Source organism: Myotis yumanensis, unplaced genomic scaffold (genome assembly GCF_028538775.1).
Source record: "Myotis yumanensis isolate MYYU_CA2020_CCGP unplaced genomic scaffold, mMyoYum1.0.hap1 SCAF_11, whole genome shotgun sequence".
NCBI lineage: Eukaryota > Metazoa > Chordata > Mammalia > Chiroptera > Vespertilionidae > Myotis > Myotis yumanensis.
In genome coordinates, this window is record NW_027223762.1 from 34732813 (window position 1) to 34756531 (window position 23719).

Below are 23719 nucleotides of genomic sequence, written 5' to 3' on the forward strand. Positions count from 1 at the left end.
ACTATCACATGGTCTCACTCATTTATGGATAATTAAGACCCTTATAAACTGATGAACAAAAGTAGATACAGAGGCAGAGGAACATCAAACAGACTGTCAAACTACAGCGGGAAGTCCGGGGAGGGTTAGCGGGGGGGGGGGGGGAGTGGAGGGTAAGGGATCAACCAAAGGACTTGTATGCATGCATATAAGCATAACCAATGGACACAAAACACTGGGGGGTAGGGGAGGCCAAGGGAAGGTCAAGGGGAGAGAAAAAAAAGGAGACATATGTAATACTCTTTGTAATACTTTAAGCAAATAAATAAATAAAATAAATAAATAAAGCCAGATAAGCTTTTGATTTTTGTATTGTTTGTATCCTCTTGCCCTCAAACAAGTTTCTTTTTTAGTAAAAAACAAATAATCAGTATCCTATCAGTGTCTCACAGAAATAGTTAATGTTCGCCCTAACCGGTTTGGCTCAGTGGATAGAGCATCGGCCTGCGGACTCAAGGGTCCCAGGTTCGATTCTGGTCAAGGGCATGTACCTTGGTTGCGGGCACATCCCCATTCGGGGGTATGCAGGAGGCAGCTGATCGATGTTTCTCTCTCATCGATGTTTCTAGCTCTCTATCCCTCTCCCTTCCTCTCTGTAAAAATCAATAAAATATATTTTTTTAAAAATAGTTAATGTTCAAAATATTTGTTCTAAGAACAACTTGTGCCTCTGGGAGTCACCATAAAACTAGAAACAACCTTTAGGGTATATAATAACTTAAAACATTAATTAAGGAGAGAGATAAGTGAAGAAAATAGATAATAGTCCTAAAAAATAGTACCCCAGTAAATTATTAATTAAATGATAAAACTGAGGTGTATTTATAAATGGCTGAATCACCAATCCACATTCAATAGGCAATGCTTTGTTATTGCTTTAAGTTTTTAAAAAAGATATTTGTTGATACGTTAATAATCAGTATTAACTTACTGAATATAACTTTGGAGTGATCATATTATACCTGACAGGAACTATACCAGTAAAAGTACAATTATGATCTGGGAGAAGTGAAATTTTAAATTGATTCTATCTGGACAGTAACTATAATACACAAAGAATTTATACTGTGCTTACTGTGATGGGAGCAGCAAAATAAATAATTCATTATTCAAATAGAAGAGTGGTTAACATTTTCCCATGAATCTATTCTAAGCCAACATGAAATTTAGTGGGCATGTGAAATTATTTATGCTGATAATACTTGTTTTGGCTTGACTTCTCCATGAGTAAGACAGGGTCTTTACATTTTATATTATTTATTTCCTGTATGTTATCTATAATAATGGATATGATAAATGACCTAGTAACATGAGACAAGGTTTCCTATAAAAAACAGGAGTCTTCATTTTGAAATCTGTTAGTATAACAATGTCGGTGGGATTTGTTACAAATAACTCAACTTGAAAAAATTAGAGACTTAAACAGTAAAATAAACACATGGTGCATCTCGAGCACAGATATGGACTTAAAAAGAGTGATGACACCTCTCAGGCTAGTAAGACACTTATCCGTTTGACTACACTAACAGTTTAAGAAAGAGAATGTCCTCACAAATGAGGTTTACTGATGTGAACACACATAAAGAGTGTGGGGAGTGAGAGACAACATAATCAGTCTAGTAAGAGAAAAGCAGCTCTGGCAATCAATCAATCAATCAATCCATCCATCTTTCTTCTCTCTTGTGAGAACAGTTAGCATGCAGATTTGGACATGGTTCACACTCTTAATATAACTGACCAATCTCTTATTTTTTAAAGGTTAACTGTTAATGAAATAGAGTTTGAGATTAATCTAAATAAAACTACGGTCTCTAAATGTTTCTTTCTATTACCTATGAAACTAAGCAATTTTGGGAAAGATTAGCTCTGATAATAATATGTAAGACAGTATCTGTTTCCAACTGTGGTGACAGGAAGATTCTATAACCAAAGGTAATAAAAGATGCAATCACCCTAACATGATATGTTCTTGATATGAGTCATTTATCCATTGAAAAACTGGCATTTTCAGGGACTAAAGAAAGAATGTGTCAGGCTCATGCTGATATTGCCATATATACTGAGAAGACATTCATTATTGAGAATAATCTAGTGCAGTGATGGCGAACCTTTTGAGCTCGGCGTGTCAGCATTTTGAAAAACCCTAACTTAACTCTGGTGCTGTGTCACATATAGAAATTTTTTGATACTTGCAACCATCGTAAAACAAAGACTTATATTTTTGATATTTATTTTATATATTTAAATGCCATTTAACAAAGAAAAATCAACCAAAAAAATGAGTTCGCGCGTCACCTCTGACACGTGTATCATAGGTTCGCCATCACTGATCTAGTGACTAAGACATTCATTATTGAGAATAATCTAGTGACTAAGAAATCAAAATGCATGAGTATATTTCACTGGACACTTCTCACTACAGATCTAAAAAATGATTAAAATACTGATTTAAAAACTTACTGAAGTGATCAGGTGATCCCAGGGTTGAAAACACACAAGTCAAGAACTGAAGTCGGACTTGAACTTCAGCACTATGGCTATACCTACATATAAAAAGTCATTAAAATAATTAACCCTATTTCTTAATTACTTTTAAAGATTAAATGACCCTAATCTTAAATTATACGAAGAAGTCAAATTCATTTTCATAATTACTAAATATTTTTATTATATAACTTTGGTTACACAAAAGGTCATACAGTCAAATGTTATGTTTGAAATTTATGTTATTTAATAAATTATAAAAATCTCTAAACTATTAGAAAATGTACTTTCAAATTAGATCAGAAAGTACATAAGAACCCAACAGTGGAACAAACACATTTTGAAATTATGCAACATGCACATAAATTACAAGTTAAAAAAAACTAATATAGAAATTGCATGTTTCATTATCACTGTCCTTCCAATGATACAACCTTATTCCTTAAACAAGAAATGCTAGTAAAATATCATTTACATAAATCAAGTTCTTAAGGAATTCGGCTGATACACAACTGACACTTCTGAATGTTATTTCAAATCTAAATACTATAATTCATGTGTACAAAATTCAATTGTTAATTTAAGAATTGTTTTGGAAGCTTATTAAGTAGGTAATTTTGCATGGTTTTCTGGGAATTCAGTTTATAGGCATTTGAAAAGAAACAGCATTTTAAAAATGCTGGATGAGCCCTAACCAGTTTGGCTCAGTGGATGGAGCATTGGCCTGCGGACTGAGGGGTGCTGGGTTTGATTTCGGTCAAGGGCGTGTGCCTTGGTTGCGAGCACATCCCCAGTGGGAGGTGTGCAGGAGGCAACTGATAGATGTTTCTCTCTCATCAATGTTTCTAACTCTCTATCCCTCTCCCTTCCTCTCTGTAAAAAAATCAATTAAATATATTTTTGAAAAATGCTGGATGAGGAAACATAAGAGATGGTCTGAAGAGCTATAGACAGAGGGCCAGATTATAGCCAGCTTGAATGTCACATAGAAGAGGTTGGTATTGATCTGGGTGGAAGTCACTGAACGATATTGGGGGGAGAAAAAGTTAATGATCAGGTTTTCATTTTAGGATTCCTTTAGCAACCCTGTGAACTGCACAGTGAATAAAGTAATATCACAAAATTTTAGTACTACAAGCACCTGAGTACTCAACCAATGAAAATGAGCACTCAATCAATGAAACAAAGTCAATGAGTTCTTATCTCTATGTTACAAAACAAAAGTCTGATTGTAGATGAATTGCCCAAATTACTTTGCCAACAAAAGGCAGCAACCAGCCTGAGCCAGTTTACAGAGTCAGAGCCTCTTAAATCAATTTCCAATAATCTTTAAGTACAGATTTTTTTAAGTTTCTCCAAAATTAGTTTCAAAAATTTCATTAAATTCATTGTTACATTTTAAAGTTTTTCTACAGATTGAGTTTGCTGGATATAGCTTTACTACTCTTTATTGTCTCATTAATATTGGCAAAAAAAAAGAGAGAGAGAAGGGTGGGAACTCTGCTTCATTACTGTTGCAGTGCCCTTTGTAAAGATGGAAGTACATGTGGCAAAGTGGCTGGAGTGGGGGAGGTTGGAATATAATAAACTACTCACAGACTAAAATGCTATCTAAATAGAATTCAAGGACAGCTATTAATAGTTTCTCATCCTTTTCTAATAGGACACATTTTGTAGCAGAGGCCTTGAAGTACTCTGAGACTGAATCTGAAGGACCTTGATCACAGACATTAAAGGTGAAGAAAGTCCTGTTCTTTACAAATTGCCTTTATTTCTTGAATACTTTCTTCCCTATACTCGCAAATCAGAGTAAGAAACCCATAACCCTAGGAAGCATGGATCCAGTCCGTCACCCATTCTTCAGTTTCCACAGAACCATTGGCTCTACACTTCAGTTCCCCAATGAAGAAGTAGAAAATAATGTGCCATGAACTCAGTATGCTTTACCAAAGAGTAACAAATATAAAACTGTTTTACAGCCTGAAGGAACAAAGGAGCTATATCAAAATAGTGCAGACAACATCTCTCTGCTCTAAGGTTTTATTCTCTAAAAATGCCAGGCAACAAAGCTAATTGGATGATTGGAAAGATGCTCTGGTCTACCTACAGAAATATAAAACTCATCTCCAAAGAGCACTATTCCTCTATTTTTTTTACCACAGAATCAATGCTTGTAAGAGGCTCCACCTCTGGTTCTACTAACAAAGTAAGTGACAACCCTGTAGATAATGCTGTAAACAACCAAGTTTCAGACCTGTGTTTATTTTTTGTCACTTAATGTTGGGACTTTCACTGTTTTAGGGTAATTCATCTGTTTTCCACTCCTCTCTCTTAAGCACCCCATCCCTTCTCTTTAAGCCTACAGGCTGTGGTTGTGGTAGGAGCTCTTTTGTAACTTAAGGTTTATTTCTCTTCTGATAGGTACCCTGAATTCTCTCTCTCCTGAAAACGCTGAGGATGTGGGTCACATGTGATTTAATTTCTGCTCCTTTTTTATCTTATAGATTTTATAGAGGATGTATGGAGATGCTCACATTTAGGCCATAATTATCCTTGACCTCTGCTTCAAGAAGAAAAATTAAAGGAGAACACAGACTATGAAGAACACTTAGAATTTTAATAGGATTTAAAGAGAATGCATCTTGCGTACTGGTAACTTTATAAGCAAAACTATGGAATAGAGTAAATTTAGGGAAATATCTAAAAAATAACTTGATAGGCTTGTAGAATAGGATACCTTAAGAAATCATTGAACAGCCAAAACCGGTTTGGCTAAGAGGATGGAGCGTCAGCCTGCGGACTAAAGGGTCCCAGGTTCGATTCCGGTCAGGGGCATGTACCTGGGTTGTGGGCACATCCCCAGTGGGAGATGTGCAGGAGGCAGCTGATCGGTGTTTCTCTCTCATCGATGTTTCTAGCTCTCTATCTCTCTCCCTTCCTCTCTGTGAAAAATCAATAAAATATATTAAAAAAAAAAAAAAAAAAAAAAGAAATCATTGAACAATAAAATAGGAAAGGCTGGCTGAGTTTAGATTTTAGAGGGCCCAGGATAGTAAGCTGTAAAAAACTGGTATTTATTTTTTATGCAGGGGAGAATCCACATAGGCTAAGGCACAAGTTTCTTGTTTGCTTTAGCAAGGTAATCACAATTTATAGATACTCTACTATGTGCCAGATATTACTTACTAAATTATTTTATTTACTCCTTACAAAAATTCCTAAGGTAAGTAAATGAAATTTATTAGAGAAGTAAACAACTAAAATAAGGTCAAAACAAGAGATTTGTAATCTAAATACATGTCTGTATGATTTTTAAAACCCATGTTCTTTCCAAAAATATCATACTGACTTCCTAATTTAATAAAGATAAGAAATTAACAATCACAGGGGCAGATTTTGGCAAGAAGACTGATCCAGAGGTTGGTTAAAAGAACTGGAACAGTGTTTGTGGTAATGTCAACTTGTGAAAAGACATGAAATATATTTTAGCATTAAGGTAACTAGAGATTGATGACAGTACAAGGGAACACTCAAGAAAAGGAATTATAGAGAACAAACTGTTTCCTTGTTCATAAAATGTGTGTTTATAAAATAATTATAGAAACCCTGGCTACACTATTTTTTTTTCTGGCTCCACTATTTATAAAATGTGTGACCTTGGGCAAGTTATTTACCTCAGAGCTTAAATGTTTTTATTTTTAAAATGCAACTACCTACCTCAAAAGAGTTGTTGTATCTTGAAGTTAATACTTATTACTTAAATGACATCTAACACACAATATCAATGAACACTAGCTATTTTTATCAACATCATCATCATTATTCATGTTTGGAAATAAAAGAATCCCCAAAAAATCCATTTGTGGAAAAAAAAAAGTAAATTCATTTTTGAAGGTGAATAAGTATGTATGCTTTAAAGGTCTGTGACTTTTCTGGACACTTTTCCAGTCAAATCAGCTTCCATCTATGTGGAAGTTTTCTGTGTGCAGATCTTCTCAGTAAATACTGTGCAACTTCTCATATTTACTAATATGCTGATATTAACAACAAGTTGGTTTCCTCAATTAGACCATCAGTCCCCATCAATTGACTCACAAGCAGTAACCTTATAAATTTTACGTGTTTACTTCTGGGCAGGCATTTCCCTGTAAGCATAGTTTTAAATACAGCTATATCACTGACCAATTTCTACCAATTCTTATCCAGAGTCAGTTCAACATATCCAGAGAACATTTTTAATGATGAAATATTAACCAGTTATGCCACCAGTTTTTAACTTTCCACACATGTCCTAAACTTTTTAAACTAGTATCCAATTAAAGTAATAAAGGAAAATGTTTTAAATTAATTATATGTTAAATATATTTGTTTGAAAGTAAATATTTAAAAATTTTAGAGTCAATTCCCCTAATACATTAAGACACAGATACTGATGATTTCTGTGGAAAATTTACTTTTAGTTCCTGAAAACAACTTTGAACAGAAATCAATAGTGAAGGTTAACCATGCCCAAGTTATAAAAAATTAAGAATTACAAAAATAACTTTATGAAATACAACTTTAAAAAATCTTTTCTTTCTCTTAAATTTTTCACAACATTTTTATCTTCTATATAAAATAAATAGAAACACTGGAAAATTATCTTTCAGAAGACAATCAAGAGTTAAACATAACTAACCTAATTAAGAGATACTTACAGTGCATGTTTTTGCCTTCCTTCTCTTACAGACTGAATATAGTATACCAAATTATCAAAGAAAAGCTTCATCATATTCAGTTCTTTTTCTGCCCACCTGGACCAATTGAAAGAAAAAATAATTTTAAAGCCATAAGGTAAGATAATAAATCTATTATAGAATGGGAAAATATATATATATATATATATATATATATATATATATTAAAATCTTCAAATACAAAAATCTTTTCATTACCAAAACTTACACCTTAATTTTTATTAAAGTATCAATGTTGTTTTATTTTATTTTATTGCTTAAAGTATTACAAATAGTAGTACATGTCTTTTTTTCTCCCATTGACATCCCTCCCCTGCCTTCCCACTGTAGTTTGACAGTCTGTTCGATGCTTCTTTGCCTCTGTATCTATTTTTGTTCATCAGTTTATAATGTCTTTTAATATCAAAATACTCAATCCTTGTGAAGGGGGAAAATGTCTGGTATAGTGCTAATTATAAATGGTTATCATGAATATTAAAAATGTCTGACACAGTCCATATAAGAATAGACTGTATGCATTGGTCATTATTTAGCAGAATTTAGTAGAAGGCCTGACATATAAAACACATACAATATAAAATTACTAAACCAGAAAATTTTACTATCAATATGTAATCTGCTTATTTTTTTTAACAATTTTTAAAAATCAAATAAATATTCAGGTATTAAACTCCAAAGTAGGGGGAAAAAGAAATAGTGGTAAATATAATCAGAGATCCCAGGATCTTTAACTTCCATAACTAACACTCTATCTTACACAATATTTACTAACAACACACCTGCTAAAATGTATAGATATAAAAGGATTAAAACTCCCAAACTTCTAATGTAGTTTAAATCATGTTTTGCTATATAGTTTTCTTTTCAAAATAAGTTACTCTCACTTTGCCAATCATTTAATGAAGATCAAGTGGTAGAAAGAAAACCTAAAACTTAAGGCTTAAAACCAGTTCTAACAGACTTGCTCCACAGCTTTGGGCAAGTAACCTGACCTCTTGAAGTCTGTTTGCTTGTTACCTGAACATTCACTAAGAGAATCAGGGACAACTTCCAATTTTAATATATGGCCCTAAGAGTTTAACAGATAATATTTACCAATGTTGAGGGCTGCTGCACATAACACATTCACAATAAATGGTTTTTGTTATTACTGATACTAAATAATCATAAGGGAGCTCAGGGTTTTGATAAGATTTAGGATACCAGTCTCATGTTAGAGACCCAGTGATCTGTCATTAACTGAGCTTATTTACATTTAATTTAAAGAACAAGCTCGAAGAGTTTCGACTCAATATATTTAAGTTCAGGAACTAGATAAATAACTATATATTCAGAGTTTGCCTCTTCTACAAGAATGTTACCCTTTCTTCCTCCTTAATAATAACCTTCTCAAATAGCCACAATATGTCAACAATTTGCCCAAGTGAATTCCTTCCATACTTTAGAATTTTGTGAGTCAGCCATTTAAACACTATGGGAAGTGTCAATGAAGTAAGACTCATGCTATTCTTGTATTTTAAGGATGCTAAAAGTTTCCCTCTGTTTAGCAGCTCAAGGACCTTCCTTGCATTCACAATCTAGAATGATCACTAGAGTCATATTGCAATATTAACCAAAGACTTTTAAGATGCTTTTAAAAAAATAGAGGTTCATGTTAAATAGATCTCCTTTAAAAGAGCAATAAATAAACAAGAGCTATAACTCAGGAGAACTATAATGAAGACTTTCTAAGATGCTTTTAAAAAAATAGAGGTTCATGTTAAATATATCTCCTTTAAAAGAGCGATAAATAAGCAAGAGCTATAACTCAGAACTATAATGTAGACTTCCAAGAATTTTTTAAATGGTATTCATTTTGAAAGCAAGCAAAGTGCAAGTGCTCTTACCCCTAATCTTAGGTTTGAGAAGCTAAAGGTAAAAAGCCATCCTACTTGACTTCAAAAATGAATCCTTCAACAAATCTAATTTTTCCTAAAGTTTAAATGTCTCTGAAATCTCTCCAAAAGTCTATTTTGAATAAGCAAGTACCATATTCTCATAGATTAATGAAGTGCTTGTGATAGCTAACTTTCTCTAGAATGTTACCAAAAACTAGATCAATTTCACAAAGAATAGAATGGGGTCAAGATTACCCCAACATGATGTAATGTCTACAACCAATTCCTAGGCACAGGAAAAATAAAAGATATCCTAGAGTGTTCATTTTAGTGGGGATTTTCTTCAGGAGTTCTTTGGTATGGCCAGGTATACTAAAAATCTTCACCCTAAAATTAGAGCACTAATTGCTACAACATTTTTCTCAAACTATAAAGAATACAAAAGTCAGATTTTCCTACTGATGGGAATATAATTTCCATGGAACTAAGTGGAAGAGATAGCACTCTTAAAAATCGAAGAAAACATTTGAACCACATGAAAGTCAAAATTTTCTGGTACAGAATAAAAATCAGTAAGTTATTAAAAACCTTGTTTGATAACTATGATTTGAAAAAAGATCTTTAAAATGAATAAATTTTTTTTATTTACTTACATTGTAATCCAATGTGTATCATAACTACTCCCAAACTGCTGAAAAGTACCAAACAGTTTTGGAAGAAGCCGAAGTGAAATTACAACTGATCTGAAACAGCAAAAACAGATATTTATAGAATAAACTAATTTTAACTACTATCAGTAATCCTAGCTTTTTACAGAAATTCAACTATTTTTAAGATCTTAAATGCAAAAGAATTCAATGAATTTACATATATATTTCTTACACAAACATTAAAATTTTTTCTTCTGAAGTACAAATTTATACAATGGGGCAAGAAATCAAGTTTTAAAATTCCAATCCAAGACTTTTAAAGTAAAATAGACTTTTAAAGTAAAATACACTATAAATATCTGAGTATAAAAGCAAGTGAAAGGTATTTAAAGGTAACTTGGTCGTTTCTTTTCCCCCCCGTGAAAGTACATATTCTTTAACAAGTCATGGGGCTCTAAGAATTTAATTAAGGAAAATAGAAAGCAGAAACCAGAGTGGGGCTTCTCAAAGTTTAATGTGGAATTCATTCACCTGAGGGAATTTTGTTAAAATACAAATTCTGATTCAGTAGGTCTAAGGTAGGTTCAGAAATTTTGCATTTCTAACAACATCACCAGTGACAAACTATTGGGTTTATGGACCACATTCTGAGAAACAATAATCAATAGAACATTTATTTCAAACTATACAAATGATCACTTTCTCCCTAATTTTCAGCCAAGTTGAGATTCACTGCATTAGGAACCATGTTAACAATGAAAGCATACCATATACCTCAAGTATGAAGGAGCAAAAGATTAATAGGAAAGCTCACACAAGTACATCTGAGTATGCCTATCTTCGTATAAGGAAGATATTGGCATACAAATCCCAGGTAGTCTTAGTAGGTAAGGAGATTGGCTGCATGAGCCTTCAAAGAAGGACAAACTCTAATGAGATACTGTTTTGTTTTTTTAAAGCTCGGGAGCCAATATAGCTTCTTGAAAAAAATTTTTAAGAGAGAAAAGTTGGCACCCTAACCACAAGTCTGGTGTACAAGTTAGTCCTCCAAAATGCCTACTCTTTGAGAAGGGTACCAGGGATAGGAGTAACAGGTTTGAGTGGGAGGGAAACAGTGGTGGAATACTGAGTAGCAGAAATTAGAAAGAAAACTTATCTATGAATGAAATCCAAAGTACTTAAATTGGACTACAAAGCCCTGTGTGATAAGTCCTTACTCCTATCAGTCTATTTCCTTCGGACCTTTCTCTTTGCTATCCCTTCAACACACATAAGCACATTATTGCTAGGGGCCTTCACTTTTGCTTGTACTTGGAAATGCTCTTTATCTACAGGACTACTCCTTCTCTTACTTTATTCATGTTTCCTCAACATTCATCAGAAAAGATGACCAGGACAATTCTCTATTAAATAACACCCTTGAATTGAATCTCTTTATTCCTCTTGATTTCTTCCCATTTTTCTTCATCATCTAAAAAATATTCCTTTATTTTAATGTGTCCATCATTGATATGTGCTCAATGAGAACAAAGACTATCTTACTAAAATTCTCTGCATATGGTGCACACTGAACATATACTTACTAGGTGTATCGGTTAATAATGCGGATTTTGTAATCAGAGAAAACATGATAATTTCAAAAGAAACATCAAAAGTGCTTTATTCATAGTAATGTCCATCACTAGCTACACATTTCCTCCTTCTTTCAGGTAATTTGTGGATACCGTCCCAATAGAACTTTTCTTGTTTTGAGGCAAACCATTCAGAGACCCAATTTTCCACTTCTTCGTACGTTTTAAGGTAATGCTCAGAAAGTACGTGTGCCATCGATCAGAACAAGTGGTAATCTGAAGGAGGAAGGTCTGGTGAATACAGCTGGTGGGTTAATACTTCCCAGGCAAGAACTTTAAACATGTCTTTAACTGGTTTTGAAGTGTGTGATGGTGTGTCATCACGAAGCAAAATTACTTGGCCTTGTCTTCTGGCACATTCTGGTCGTTTCACGATCAAAGTATGGTTCAAATCATTATTTGTTGTCGGCAGCGATCAGCATTAACAGTTTCACCTGGTTTTAGAAGCTCATAATACACCACACCTTCCTGATCTCTCCAAATGCAGAGCATTGTCTTCTTTCCGAAGCGATTTGGTTTGCACTCGGTGTTGATGGTTGACCTGGATCAACCCATGATCGTGTGCATTTGGGATTCTCAAAATAAATCCACTTTTCATCACCAGTCATAATTTGATGCAAAAAAGACTTTCTTTCGTGTCTTTGAAGCAACACTTGACTGATGACTTTTCGGTTTTCCATTTGTCTTTCGTTCAATTGGTGTGGCACCCATTTTCCTACCTTTAAGATCTTTCCCATTGATTGTAATCCGATCGGAAATTGTTTGCTGAGCAACGTTTAATCTTTCTGCAAGTTGTTTTTGAGTATGACACACATCTTCATCCAATAATGCTTGTAATTGTTGGTTTTCAAACTTTTTTGGTTGACCTGGACGTTCTTTGTCTTTGACATCGAAATCATCACTTTTAAAGCGTTTAAACCAGCGTTCACAAGTATCTTGAGATGCAGCATGTTCACCATAAGCTTCCCAAAGTATTTAGCAGCACTTTTCTTCAAAATAAAGTAATGAATTAAAACTTCTTGCAAATGCTCTTTTTTTGGCACGAAATACGACATTTTTAAGCATAAAAATATCTATGATGTTAACACCTTCAGAAAATTTGACATATGAAGTTTTGAAGCTTGTTGTCAATACAACAAAATAGCATAATATCAAATCGCATATATATCAACATATGTGTAACTCCATCTATTGGAAAAAATCCACATTATTAGCCAGTACACCTAGTAAATAATGAACCAGCAAATAACGTAAAAGCAAGATTGTCAAGGAAGGAGATAAGCAAGTTTTTATTTATGTATTTAAATCCTCACCCAAGGATATGTTTTTCTTGATTTAGAGAGACAGAGAGAGAGAGATCTGTTACGTCCACAACCTAGGTATGTGCCCTAACAGGAATTGAACCCACAACCTCTTCGGTGTATGGGACAACACTCTAACCATCTGAGCCCCATCCAATCAGGGTGATGACCAACTTTTTTAAATGCTATATAACTGTCATGAAGACTCAGGGCAAAAAAAAATACTACCGGATAACAAAACAAAACAAAACAAAATGTTAGAATGTTAAAGGATCAAACCTACATTGGTAAAGAGGACAGTTAGTGAAGTAATGAGGACAGTTAGTGCCTGGGATATCCGCACTATAAAGTGCAATATAAATATTCTTCAAATATTTAAAAACATTAACATTATAAAGTATATTTTTAAAATATGACTGTCAAGCACTAACCGGTTTGGCTCAGTGGATAGAGCGTCAGCCTGCAGCCTGAAAGGTCCCAGGTTCGATTCCGGCCAAGGGCATATACCTTGGTTGTGGACACATCCCCAGTAGGAGGTGTGCAAGAGGCAGCTGATCGATGTTTCTCTCTCATCGATGTTTCTAACTCTCTATCCCTCTCTCTTCCTCTCTGTAAAAAATCAATAAAATATATTTAAAAATAAAAAATAAAATAGGACTGTCAAAAACTGTCAGTTTCTTAAAACCCCATGAGACTACAATTCCATTTTTAGGTAGTTGATTAAAATGAAAAAATATGTAGGTCTATACATATTTTTTAAAGTATTTTTTAAATATTAAAGTTTTTAATATTTTTCTGCAAGTTGCATAGTGGTGTTTGGAAAAACAGGCCATGGAGAATGAAGGGGAATTTCAGATTCTTTATCTAAAATCCTTTGTCAAATTTCAGAAACATTTGTGGTTTTTCCTAAAAATCTATAATAAAAGAGTAATATGCTAAATAGACCGAATGTCCTTTTGGATGAAGCCGAGAACGGAGCAAAGCCCGGTTCCCAGGTGCCTGCTGGTGGCCGGAGGAGGGAAACTCGAGTCCCAGGTGCCAGAGGGAAGCTGGTGCCAGCAGCCATGGGAAGAAAGGCCTATACTCTTACACAAATTTTCATGCACCGGGCCTCTGGTTAACATATAAAACACTAGACCTAAGGCAGTGATTTTATCCTTTTTCATCTCATGGCACACATAAACTAGTTACTAAAATTCTGTAGCACAGCTAAAGAATATACTTTTGCCAATCTGACAAAAAAAAATGCACATAGTTTTGATTCATTCACACCAGATGGCTATTGTTGTGTTGGTTATTGTCATTTTTTTTATTTGACAATCTAAGGGAAAAGAAATCAGTGCCCCATACTCAGGTATTGCATGTTTTCAAAATTCTTCTTAAGTGGACATTGGTTGAGTGGATAATGGTGTGGTTCATGTAAAAGAACCAAAACCAGAAATTTGGATAGAAATGAGACTCATCTTCCCTCTACTCTTTCCCGAAGAGGAATGTTTTTCTCCACAATTTATTTATAACCATTAAATTATCAAGAAATGATTACATATTAAATTACTAAAACATTTTTAAAGTTTTTCCTAAGATTATCAGAAAATTTTTCAAATTTTCTCCTTAAAAATTTTCCAAGAATATAGAAGTCACACATTTTAAGTGCTATACATTTATTTTAATTTTAATATATTTTTGTTGATTTGAGAGAGGAAGGGAAAGGAAGAGACAGAAACATCAACAATGAGAGAGAATCATGGATAGGCTGTCTCCTGTACACTGGGGACTGAGCTCGCAACCCGGGCATGTGCCCTTGAGCAGAACTGAATCCAGGACCCTCGAGTCCGCAGGCCGATGCTCTATCCACTGAGCCAAACTAGCCAGGGTTTGAATACTTTATAAGAAATGACTAAATCCAAATTCAAAGTGACCCCAAAATACTGCATTTTATTTAAACTGATAAATTTAAAAGTAAAAAAAATGATATAAAGTACCTATTTATTACAGACTAAAAATCACTTACAAAATGGAAACAATTTATTTGATTGGTGACATAAATTATTATTTCCATGTTGAAGCTTTGATTGCTGAATGCTTACAAAACTCAATATAAAAAGAACTGTATATTCAAACGTTTATTTCAAAAAATCTTCCAAGAGTGAACCTTTCAAATACCAACACACAAGCCTAGGCAACAATGTCAAAAAGGTTCAATAATCCAGAGTAACAAATACTAATTTTAGACTCAAGAAAAATGCTATTACACTAAACTGTCGTAGTTCTTTGCTTGATTCTAAGAGTTTCTGTTGTAAACAGAAGAATATTACCAAGCCAGCAATTTTCAACCTGTGTGCTGCTGGACATTGGTGTGTAGCTAGAATTTTTAAAACATGGAATACCTAGTTATTTAGTCAGGGGCACTGATATCTTTTATTTATTTATAAATAATAAATTATTTATTAATTATTGTATTATGTCTTTTTCCATACAAACAACTGTATATAACAAGAGCTGATGCAAAATCCTCTTTATAATATAGTCATTATGAAGGTTAAAACATAACAAAAAAGTACACAATACCATCCATTTCTTAATTATCTGAACTTTTATTTATATAACTAGGGTTCCTGACATATGCAATCATTTTACTCATGAAATCATTTGTACATAAAGGCAAAAAAATTGAACACTTAGGTTCAAGTAACTATAGGAAATCAATGGCAAAAAGTAGCGCATTGAATATGTTCCCAGAGTCTCAATTCAATTCTTAGGACACAGAGTTTCAAGGATACCTAGGAACCGGATGTGGACCTAGTAAACATAAACACTGGTAAACATTAACAACTAACGGGGCTGACTACCACCCAACCCTTACATTTCTACTCTACTCACTGGACAGCAGTCTTATCTCACTCATCCTTGGTACAAACATTAAGCTGATAATATTGTGGGAGCTACTTTCTGCCTCATGCTCTCACATTATGACAACATTCTGCAAACACATTCTACCACGTGTTTCTGCATGTAACTTTAAACATTCTGCACTGCGGAAATGTTATGCGCCTTATAAACCAATCTACCTAGGGATAAATGTGCACACAGCACATCCTCTATCAGTGATGGCGAACCTTTTGAGCTCGGCGTGTCAGCATTTTGAAAAACCCTAACTTAACTCTGGTGCCGTGTCACATATAGAAATTTTTTTATATTTGCAACCATAGTAAAACAAAGACATATTTTTGGTATTTATTTTATATACTTAAATGCCATTTAACAAAGAAAAATCAACCAAAAAAAATGAGTTCGCGTGTCACCTCTGACACACGTGTCATAGGTTCGCCATCACTGTCCTATATAATAAAAGGCTAATATGCAAACTGACCGAACAGCGAAACAATTGGTTGCTATGACATGCACTGACCACCAAGGGGCAGACATTCAACGCAGGAGCTGCACCCTGGTGGTCAGTGCACTTCCACAGGGGAGCACTCTTAGTCAGAAGCCGGGCTAATGGCTGGCAAGTGCAGCAGCAGTGGCAGAAGCCTCTCCTGCCTCCTTGGCAGCGCTAAGGATGTCCGACTGCTGGGCCTAAGCCGTTAGTCGGACATCCCCCAAGGGCTCCTGGACTGCAAGAGTGAACAGGCTGGGCTAAGGGACACTCCCGAGTGCACAATTTTCGTGCATTGGGCCTCTAGTGTTAAATATTACAGAGAAAGATTACACAGGCTTTTTTTTTTTAATGTTTGCAATGGTTCCATATAAATGATAGAATTATAGGCGAGTATGGAAGACTTAAGTTTCTTCTTCAGATCTGTTTCCTGAGAAGTAATGAGTCCAAATTATTGTTCAAAAAAAAAAAAAACTATGTTCATTTTATAAAATTAGTTGGAATATGACTACAGAAAAGCAAAAGATCACAAAAAATGCTGACAGGTTTATAAACCGTGGAGAGTGAGGAACTGAATAGAAAATAAAAAGATTAGCATAGAGAAATAAAAAGAAACATAAAGACTCTAAGTACAAAAAAAATTAACATTATCAAGAAGTAAACCTCTGATTTTTGTCAAATGTAAGGAAAATGCTAAATGTGTTAAGGTTACACTGCCCCATTGTTTAACATAACTAAGAACTTTCCTATTAGTATGAGCACACTTGTGCAAGTTTCTTTCTTATTGTGATGATAAACTGTGTTACTGTGTTTAGAATAGGATTTCTCAACTCTGATGTCATTACTGACATTCTGGACCATATAATTCTCTGTTGTACAGGGCTGTCCTCTGCCTGGAAGAATGTGCATTATAAACGAATCTGCCTAGGGATAAATGCGCACAAGGCACATGTTGAATATTACAGAGAAACATTACGCAGGCATTTTTAGCAGCAACTCCAGACTGTACTAGTAATAACACATCTAAACCTACTCATTAGTGTAACAATCCAAAGTATCTCCAGCCCAGACAGTGTAGGTCAGTGGTTGAGTGTCAACCTATGAACCAGGAGGTAACAGTTGGATTCCTGGTCAGGGCACATACCCAGGTTGCAGGATCGATCCCGTGTGGGGCATGCAGGAGGCACCTGATCAATGATCCTCTCTCATCATTGATATTGCTCTCTCTCTCCCTCTCTGAAACCAATAAAAATATATTTTTAAAAAAGGAAAAAAAAGTATCTCCAGACATAAATACTGGGGACAAAGTGGAGAGAATCACCCCCATTGAAAACCAATGGTTTATCAGGAAACACAGACTAGTGATGATTAAAATATTTTCAAACTTATTTTTTTTCCACTTGCGATGGTAACTTCAGTAATTGCAGCTGATATACTGCATATGTTGCATATATCATTGGCTGAAAAATGCTGCTATGTTCTATGTATTGTCACATATGACTAATGTCTTTTATAGTAAGACTAGCATGATATAGCAACCCTCTGAGGAGGAAAGTCTAAGGGCAAAATTAACTTCAACATAATAGTTATGTTTGAAGCCATTAAAAAATTCATTAAGTGAGCCCTAGCCTGTATGGCTCACTTGGTTGGGCATTGTCCCCTATACCAAAAGGTTGCCAGTTTGATTCCTGGTCAGGGCATATGCTCAGTTTTCTGGTTCCATGCCCAGTGGGGAACGTGTAGGATGCAGCAATCATGCTTAGCTATCACATGGATGTTTCCTCTCTCTCTCTCTAAATATGAGTGAAACTATTTTTTTTTCAATCATTACATGATTAGTGTGCAGGGAATGCCTCAAAACAAATGTAAAATGTTTCATCTTCAACCAATTTGGGAGTAGACAAATTCAAGCTTAATAATTGATCCAGATTGACAATTTTCATTTTATACACAGATTTTTTTCTTTTGTCCTTTTATGAGAAAAATATGCTAATAGTGGAAAAATGGACAACAGAAAAGCATAAAGAAAAAACACCACCACCTCAATCCTACCAGAAAATAACCATTTACAATCTCATACTGATTACAGGTTTTTTTAGTAAATTGGCCTATGAATATATGCCCATCCTATATAATAAAAGGCTAATATGCAAATCGCCCAAACGTCTGAACGACTGGTCACTATGACATGCACTGACCACCAGGGGGCAGACGCAAATGCAGGAGCTGCCCCCTGGTGGTCAGTGCACCAGAAGCCGGGCTCACTGTTGGTGAGCACAAGGTCAGTGGCGGGAACCTCTCCCGCCTCCGTGGCAGTGCTAAGGATGTCCAACTGCCGGCTTAGGCCTGCTCCCGCCAGTCGGAGGGCTCCTGGACTGAGAGAGGGCGCAGGCCAGGCTGAGGGGCCCCCTGGAGTGCACGAAATCCGTGTACCAGGCCTCTAGTGTTATTATATAATCTTTGAAAACAAGACTCTAAAAGACTACATGATATTTTATCTTTCAGTTTTTTCTTTTTATTGAAGTATAACATACATGCAAAAACATATATAAATCTAAGTAATAGTTCAAAATATTAGGTGAACATACTTGTGCAACCAGCACTATCAATAAATTACCAGCATACCAGAAGCTTTCATTGTGCCCCTTTCCAGACACTAACAACACAAGAGTAGCCATTATCCTGACTACTAAATATAATAGTTTTCATGTTCTTAAACATTATAAAATTAAAGATAGATCACCTGACTTCTTTCACTCAACATTATGTGTTTGAGATTCACCCACACTATTCTGTGCAGTTGTAGTTCATTTATTATTATTGCTATATATACATTACATCACTCAACAGTGCAAAATTTGATTTTCCTTCCTATTCTTTTTTGGCATTTGGACAGTTACACAAAGAATATTTAGTTATTTTGAATAGTGCTTTCTGGAATGTCTTTTGGTAACCATCAGGATGAATGTCTTAGAGCACATACTTTGCAGTGAAATTGCTGGGTCACAGGGTATGCAGATACACATATGAGGAATATAAAATTTATTAAACCACTTTATTTTTTGAATTTTAACTGTTTTTATCACACAGTTGGAAAAAAACAAATATTTAGATTGGAGAAACAATATTAAATGATAATTTTAAAAAGATTAAAAACAATGTATAGCATGCTACCAACAAAAGATATAGACACACACCTTCATATGTGTTTTTATAAAGTCATATAAATGGTTCTTTGAGGTTATGAGATTATGGATAGTTTAAATTTTTCTTTGTGTTTTGTTTTTTCACATATTCTACAATTAACATTTTTAAACAGAAAAAAAGCCACCATTTCATATATATAATTATAAATGTAGAAGCATTAACATCTAATACAACTATTGACAATAACTGCCTCACATGTATTTTTTAAATTTAATCCTCATAACAACCCTATAAAATAGGTTCTAATAATATTCTCATTTTTACATAGGAAATACAAGTGTTGCACCAAAAATCACAAAGTGAAGTTGGTCAAGCAGTCTGATTCCAAACCCATCCTCTTAGTTTCTGGTTAAGTATAAAACCACTTTAATAAATGTTTGGTGGTTTCACAAAGACTTTTAAAAGATAATTATCAGCCGAAACCGGTTTGGCTCAGTGGATAGAGCGTCAGCCTGCGGACTGAAGGGTCCCGGGTTCGATTCCGGTCAAGGGCATGTACCTGGGTTGTGGGCACATCCCCAGTGGGAGGTGTGCAGGAGGCAGCTGATCGATGTTTCTCTCTTATCGATGTTTCTAACTCTCTATCTCTCTCCCTTCCTCTCTGTGAAAAATCAATAAAATATATTAAAAAAAAAAAAAAAGATAATTATCATTTTTAAATTAACTACTATAATACCTATGTGAATGATGAAATATGATCCAACCATTAACAACATTCCTTTTAAGCAATATATGCTAAATGAGGCTATTGATCCACTAAAAGAAGTCCTATTAGTGATTTCTCATACCTGCATGAAAAAGCAATTTTCTATTTAATTGTTCAAATTTTAGCTCTTTAAAGACCAAAAGTAGAAAATATTACATATACAGGTCTTAATTCAATTAGGTAAAAAAAAATTTTTTGACGCACTTAAATATTCAATAAAATTAGACATTTATATCAGTCTTGGGAGAGGTAAGCTGAAAACATTATACTAATATAAATAACATATTAATAACTGAACTTACTACGCCAGAAAATAAACCATCATCAAAGCAGTATGAGAAAAGAAAAACCTGAAATTATACAATAGAACAGAAGTTAAAAAATATTAATAAAGAGCCCTGGCCAGTTTGGCTCCGTGGTTGGAGCATCAGCCTAAAAGGGTCCGGGTTCAATTCCCGGTGAAGGGCATGTACCTGGGTTCCAGGCCCTATTCAGGCCTGGGTCAGGGCATGTGCGGGAGGCAGCCAATCAATGTGTCTCTCTCACATCGATGTTTCTCTCTCTCCCCGACCCCTCCGTCCCTTCCACTCTCTCTAAGAATCAATGGCCCCAGCCAATTTGGCTCAGTGGATAGAGCATCATCCTGTGGACTGAGGGGTCCCGGGTTCGATTCTGGTCAAGGGCACATGCCTTGGGTTGCAGGCTCGATCCCTAGTAGGGGACGTGCAAGAGGCAGCCGATCAATAATTCTCTCTCATCATTGATATTTCTATCCCTCCCTTCCTCTCCCTTCTTCTCTGAAATCAATAATTTTTTTTTTTTTAAAGAAGAAATGGAAGAATTATCCTCAAGTGAGGATTAACCAAAAATAAAATTCAAGAAACCTGTGGTAACCATTTGAGCTCTATCTGATAAGGAGACTATAAATATAGGGCAGAATTTAAACTAGAGAAAAAACACTAACCTAAATCTTTATATTTTACAAAAATCAAGACACAAACGAATGAACAATGATCCACCCAAATGAAAAAACAATACCATTATCAAAATGTTTATATTTCTTTTTTTTTTTATATATATATTTTATTGATTTTTTTACAGAGTGGAAGGAAGAGGGATAGAGAATTAGAAACATCAAAGAGAGAGAAACCTCAATCAGCTGTCCCCTGTACACCCCCCAATGGGGATGTGCCCACAACCAAGGTACATGCCCTTGACCGGAATCGAACCCGGGACCCTTCAGTCCACAGGCCGATGCTCTATCCACTGAGCCAAACCAGTTAGGGCAAAATGTTTATATTTCAGCTTAAGTTTACTTTACTTATCTTATTTAGCTTCCTTTATATGTAATATGACACAGTTCAAGAACATTTAACTGCAATGTGAACACATAGTAATCACCAATATGTTCTCAGAATCAAGAAGAGAGTGTTATTATTTCTTTGTTTCTCTTGGTGGGAATCTAATCAAGAATGCCAGATAAAATAAAGTGCTGAAAAAAAGCAAGACTGTGTGATAAAATATGAACCCTGAAAAGGAAGTCGTTAAACATAATATGAAGAAAACCACAATTACTAAAAAATAGGTTGATAATTGCACATAAATGCTATTATTTCACCACACCTAGTCAATAGTATACAAAATGAACTTTGACTACTACATAAAAAAAAATTTTTAATTCCTATTTACCTGTTGTTTCCTAAATTTTCAAGGCAACCTTCAATGAATCTCATTCGAATCTGTCTATCCGTAAACCAACATACTAAGGAACAGAGAAGTTTCTCTGCTTCATTTATTAATCCTTCAGAAAGATTAACCTACAAAAAATACATAAAGTTACTATTTATTCTGAGGGCATTTTGCAGTAATTTTGCAGTCTTTGGTTCTATTAAATAACTTACTGCATCATCATCTTGGACTATATCCCACAACAAAGTGTTTCCTTTCTTGCAAACGTTATCCAAATTAATGTCTGTCACAGCATTACTGTTGAATTGATGTTTATGAACTGCAGGTCCTGAGGGGGCAAAGTACAACACATTCTAGAGGAAGACAGCTGACTAAAAATGTGATGTGAATTATAGCATTCATAAAGTTAACAAATCAAAAGTATAACAATTAATATCTTTTTACATAACAAAATAAAAACAATACAAGATTAGCACAATAGTTGCTTTATGAATGGCAAAGAATAGTATTGTTTAAAGTTTGATTAGACTAAAGTGAGAGAAGTTTTCTTTCCATAGTCTCTTCACTACTTATAATTAAGTATGACTTAATCTTTTTTTCACAGGTCAGGAGAACTATACATAAATACTTAAAACCCAAATTAACACATTGTATGTGGGAAACGTATTTATACGTTTTACATTGACTGGTAGTAAGTAGAGCGCGGGACACATATTAATACGTTTTTTTATAGACTAGCGGTAGAATGCGGGTAACGCGTAAATACGTAAACTAAAGTTATCGTAATTTTACTGAACGTTGCCATTTGCGCAAAAAATTAGCAAAAATGGCCCGCGCCATGTGCCACCTGTTAGCACACGATAAAAACTACCCGCAAACAATGTGTTAAGCATAAAGAAGACAACTTACATAAAATAATTCTATAGCCAAGGGACATTCTTCTAACTGACTTTCTATATAGTTGTCTTATATTCTTAAACTAAAAAAATTTTTAAATTAGATTGGATATTACTTACCCAAAACTTCACATTCAAAAACTCTATTAAAATAATTCATACTTTCTGAGTACCAGGCTAAATAAATTCTCACTAATTCTGTTATATTAAGCAAAAAGCTCCTTTGCTTTTGTCTTTTAAATAGCTTTACGATGAAATTTCTCTACTGGATTGTACTCATACATTGATTTCATTAAAATAAGAATTGTAACACCATCAACACAACACAGTTTTAGAACACTTTCACCATCCTAAAACATTCCCTAATACTCAATTCCAATTAATCCCTGATCTCATTCCTCAGCCCCGTCTTTATTCAACCCCAAAAATTAGCCTTTTCTAGAAATTTCATGTAAATAGAATCATACAGTAGGTATAGTCTTATGTCTAACTTTGTTCACTTGGCAAAATGTTCATTGAGGTTAATCCATTTTGAAGCACATATCAAAATAGTGTGTTCCTTTTAATTACAAAATAATATGTCATATGTGGAAATAGTGCATTTTGGTTACACATTCACCAGTTAATGAACATTTGGATAGTTTCCAGTTTGGGGCTAACGTGAGTAATGCTGCCATAAACATCTGTGTAACAAGTCTTTTTATGGATATATGTTTTCCTTTCTCTTGGGTAAATGCTTAGGAGTTAATGGATCAAAAGATAAATAAATGTACATTTACTAGAAATAAACTGCCAAACTCTTTTCTGACATGGCTGTGCCATTTTACATTCCCACCAACAGTATATTAAGAGTTCAAGTTCCTGCTCCTCCACATCCTCTCCCAACACTCTCTGGTCACTTTTTTTTTTAAGAATCTATTCTTTATTCTGCTCCATTTAAAATAATAATTTGCTTCCCAGTTATATAAATTTAAATTCCATTTCTAAAAATGTCTTGAACAATAAATGCATAGGTATGTATTTAATAGTCATCCATTAGGTTAATGTTTTTTTAGATTTTTACAAATAGGTATTTATTTTTTCCCATCACCATTTATCCCCCCATACCCTCTTCCATCTCCATCCAT

General features: G+C 34.4%; 1 protein-coding gene across 2 annotated transcripts in view; it reads right to left on the reverse strand.

The window, feature by feature from the left end:
* The window catches only part of USP34 (ubiquitin specific peptidase 34), a 241762-nt gene that overhangs the window by 137724 nt on the left and 80319 nt on the right, over positions 1–23719 (reverse strand). For both annotated transcript variants that reach the window (XM_070429294.1, XM_070429293.1), the window contains exons 17-21: positions 21909–22024; positions 21697–21824; positions 9790–9879; positions 7221–7316; positions 2500–2582 (exon numbers count right to left, since the gene is read on the reverse strand). In XM_070429294.1, coding sequence (XP_070285395.1) covers positions 2500–2582; positions 7221–7316; positions 9790–9879; positions 21697–21824; positions 21909–22024 — 513 coding nt within the window. The remainder of the gene's footprint in view (positions 1–2499; positions 2583–7220; positions 7317–9789; positions 9880–21696; positions 21825–21908; positions 22025–23719) is intronic.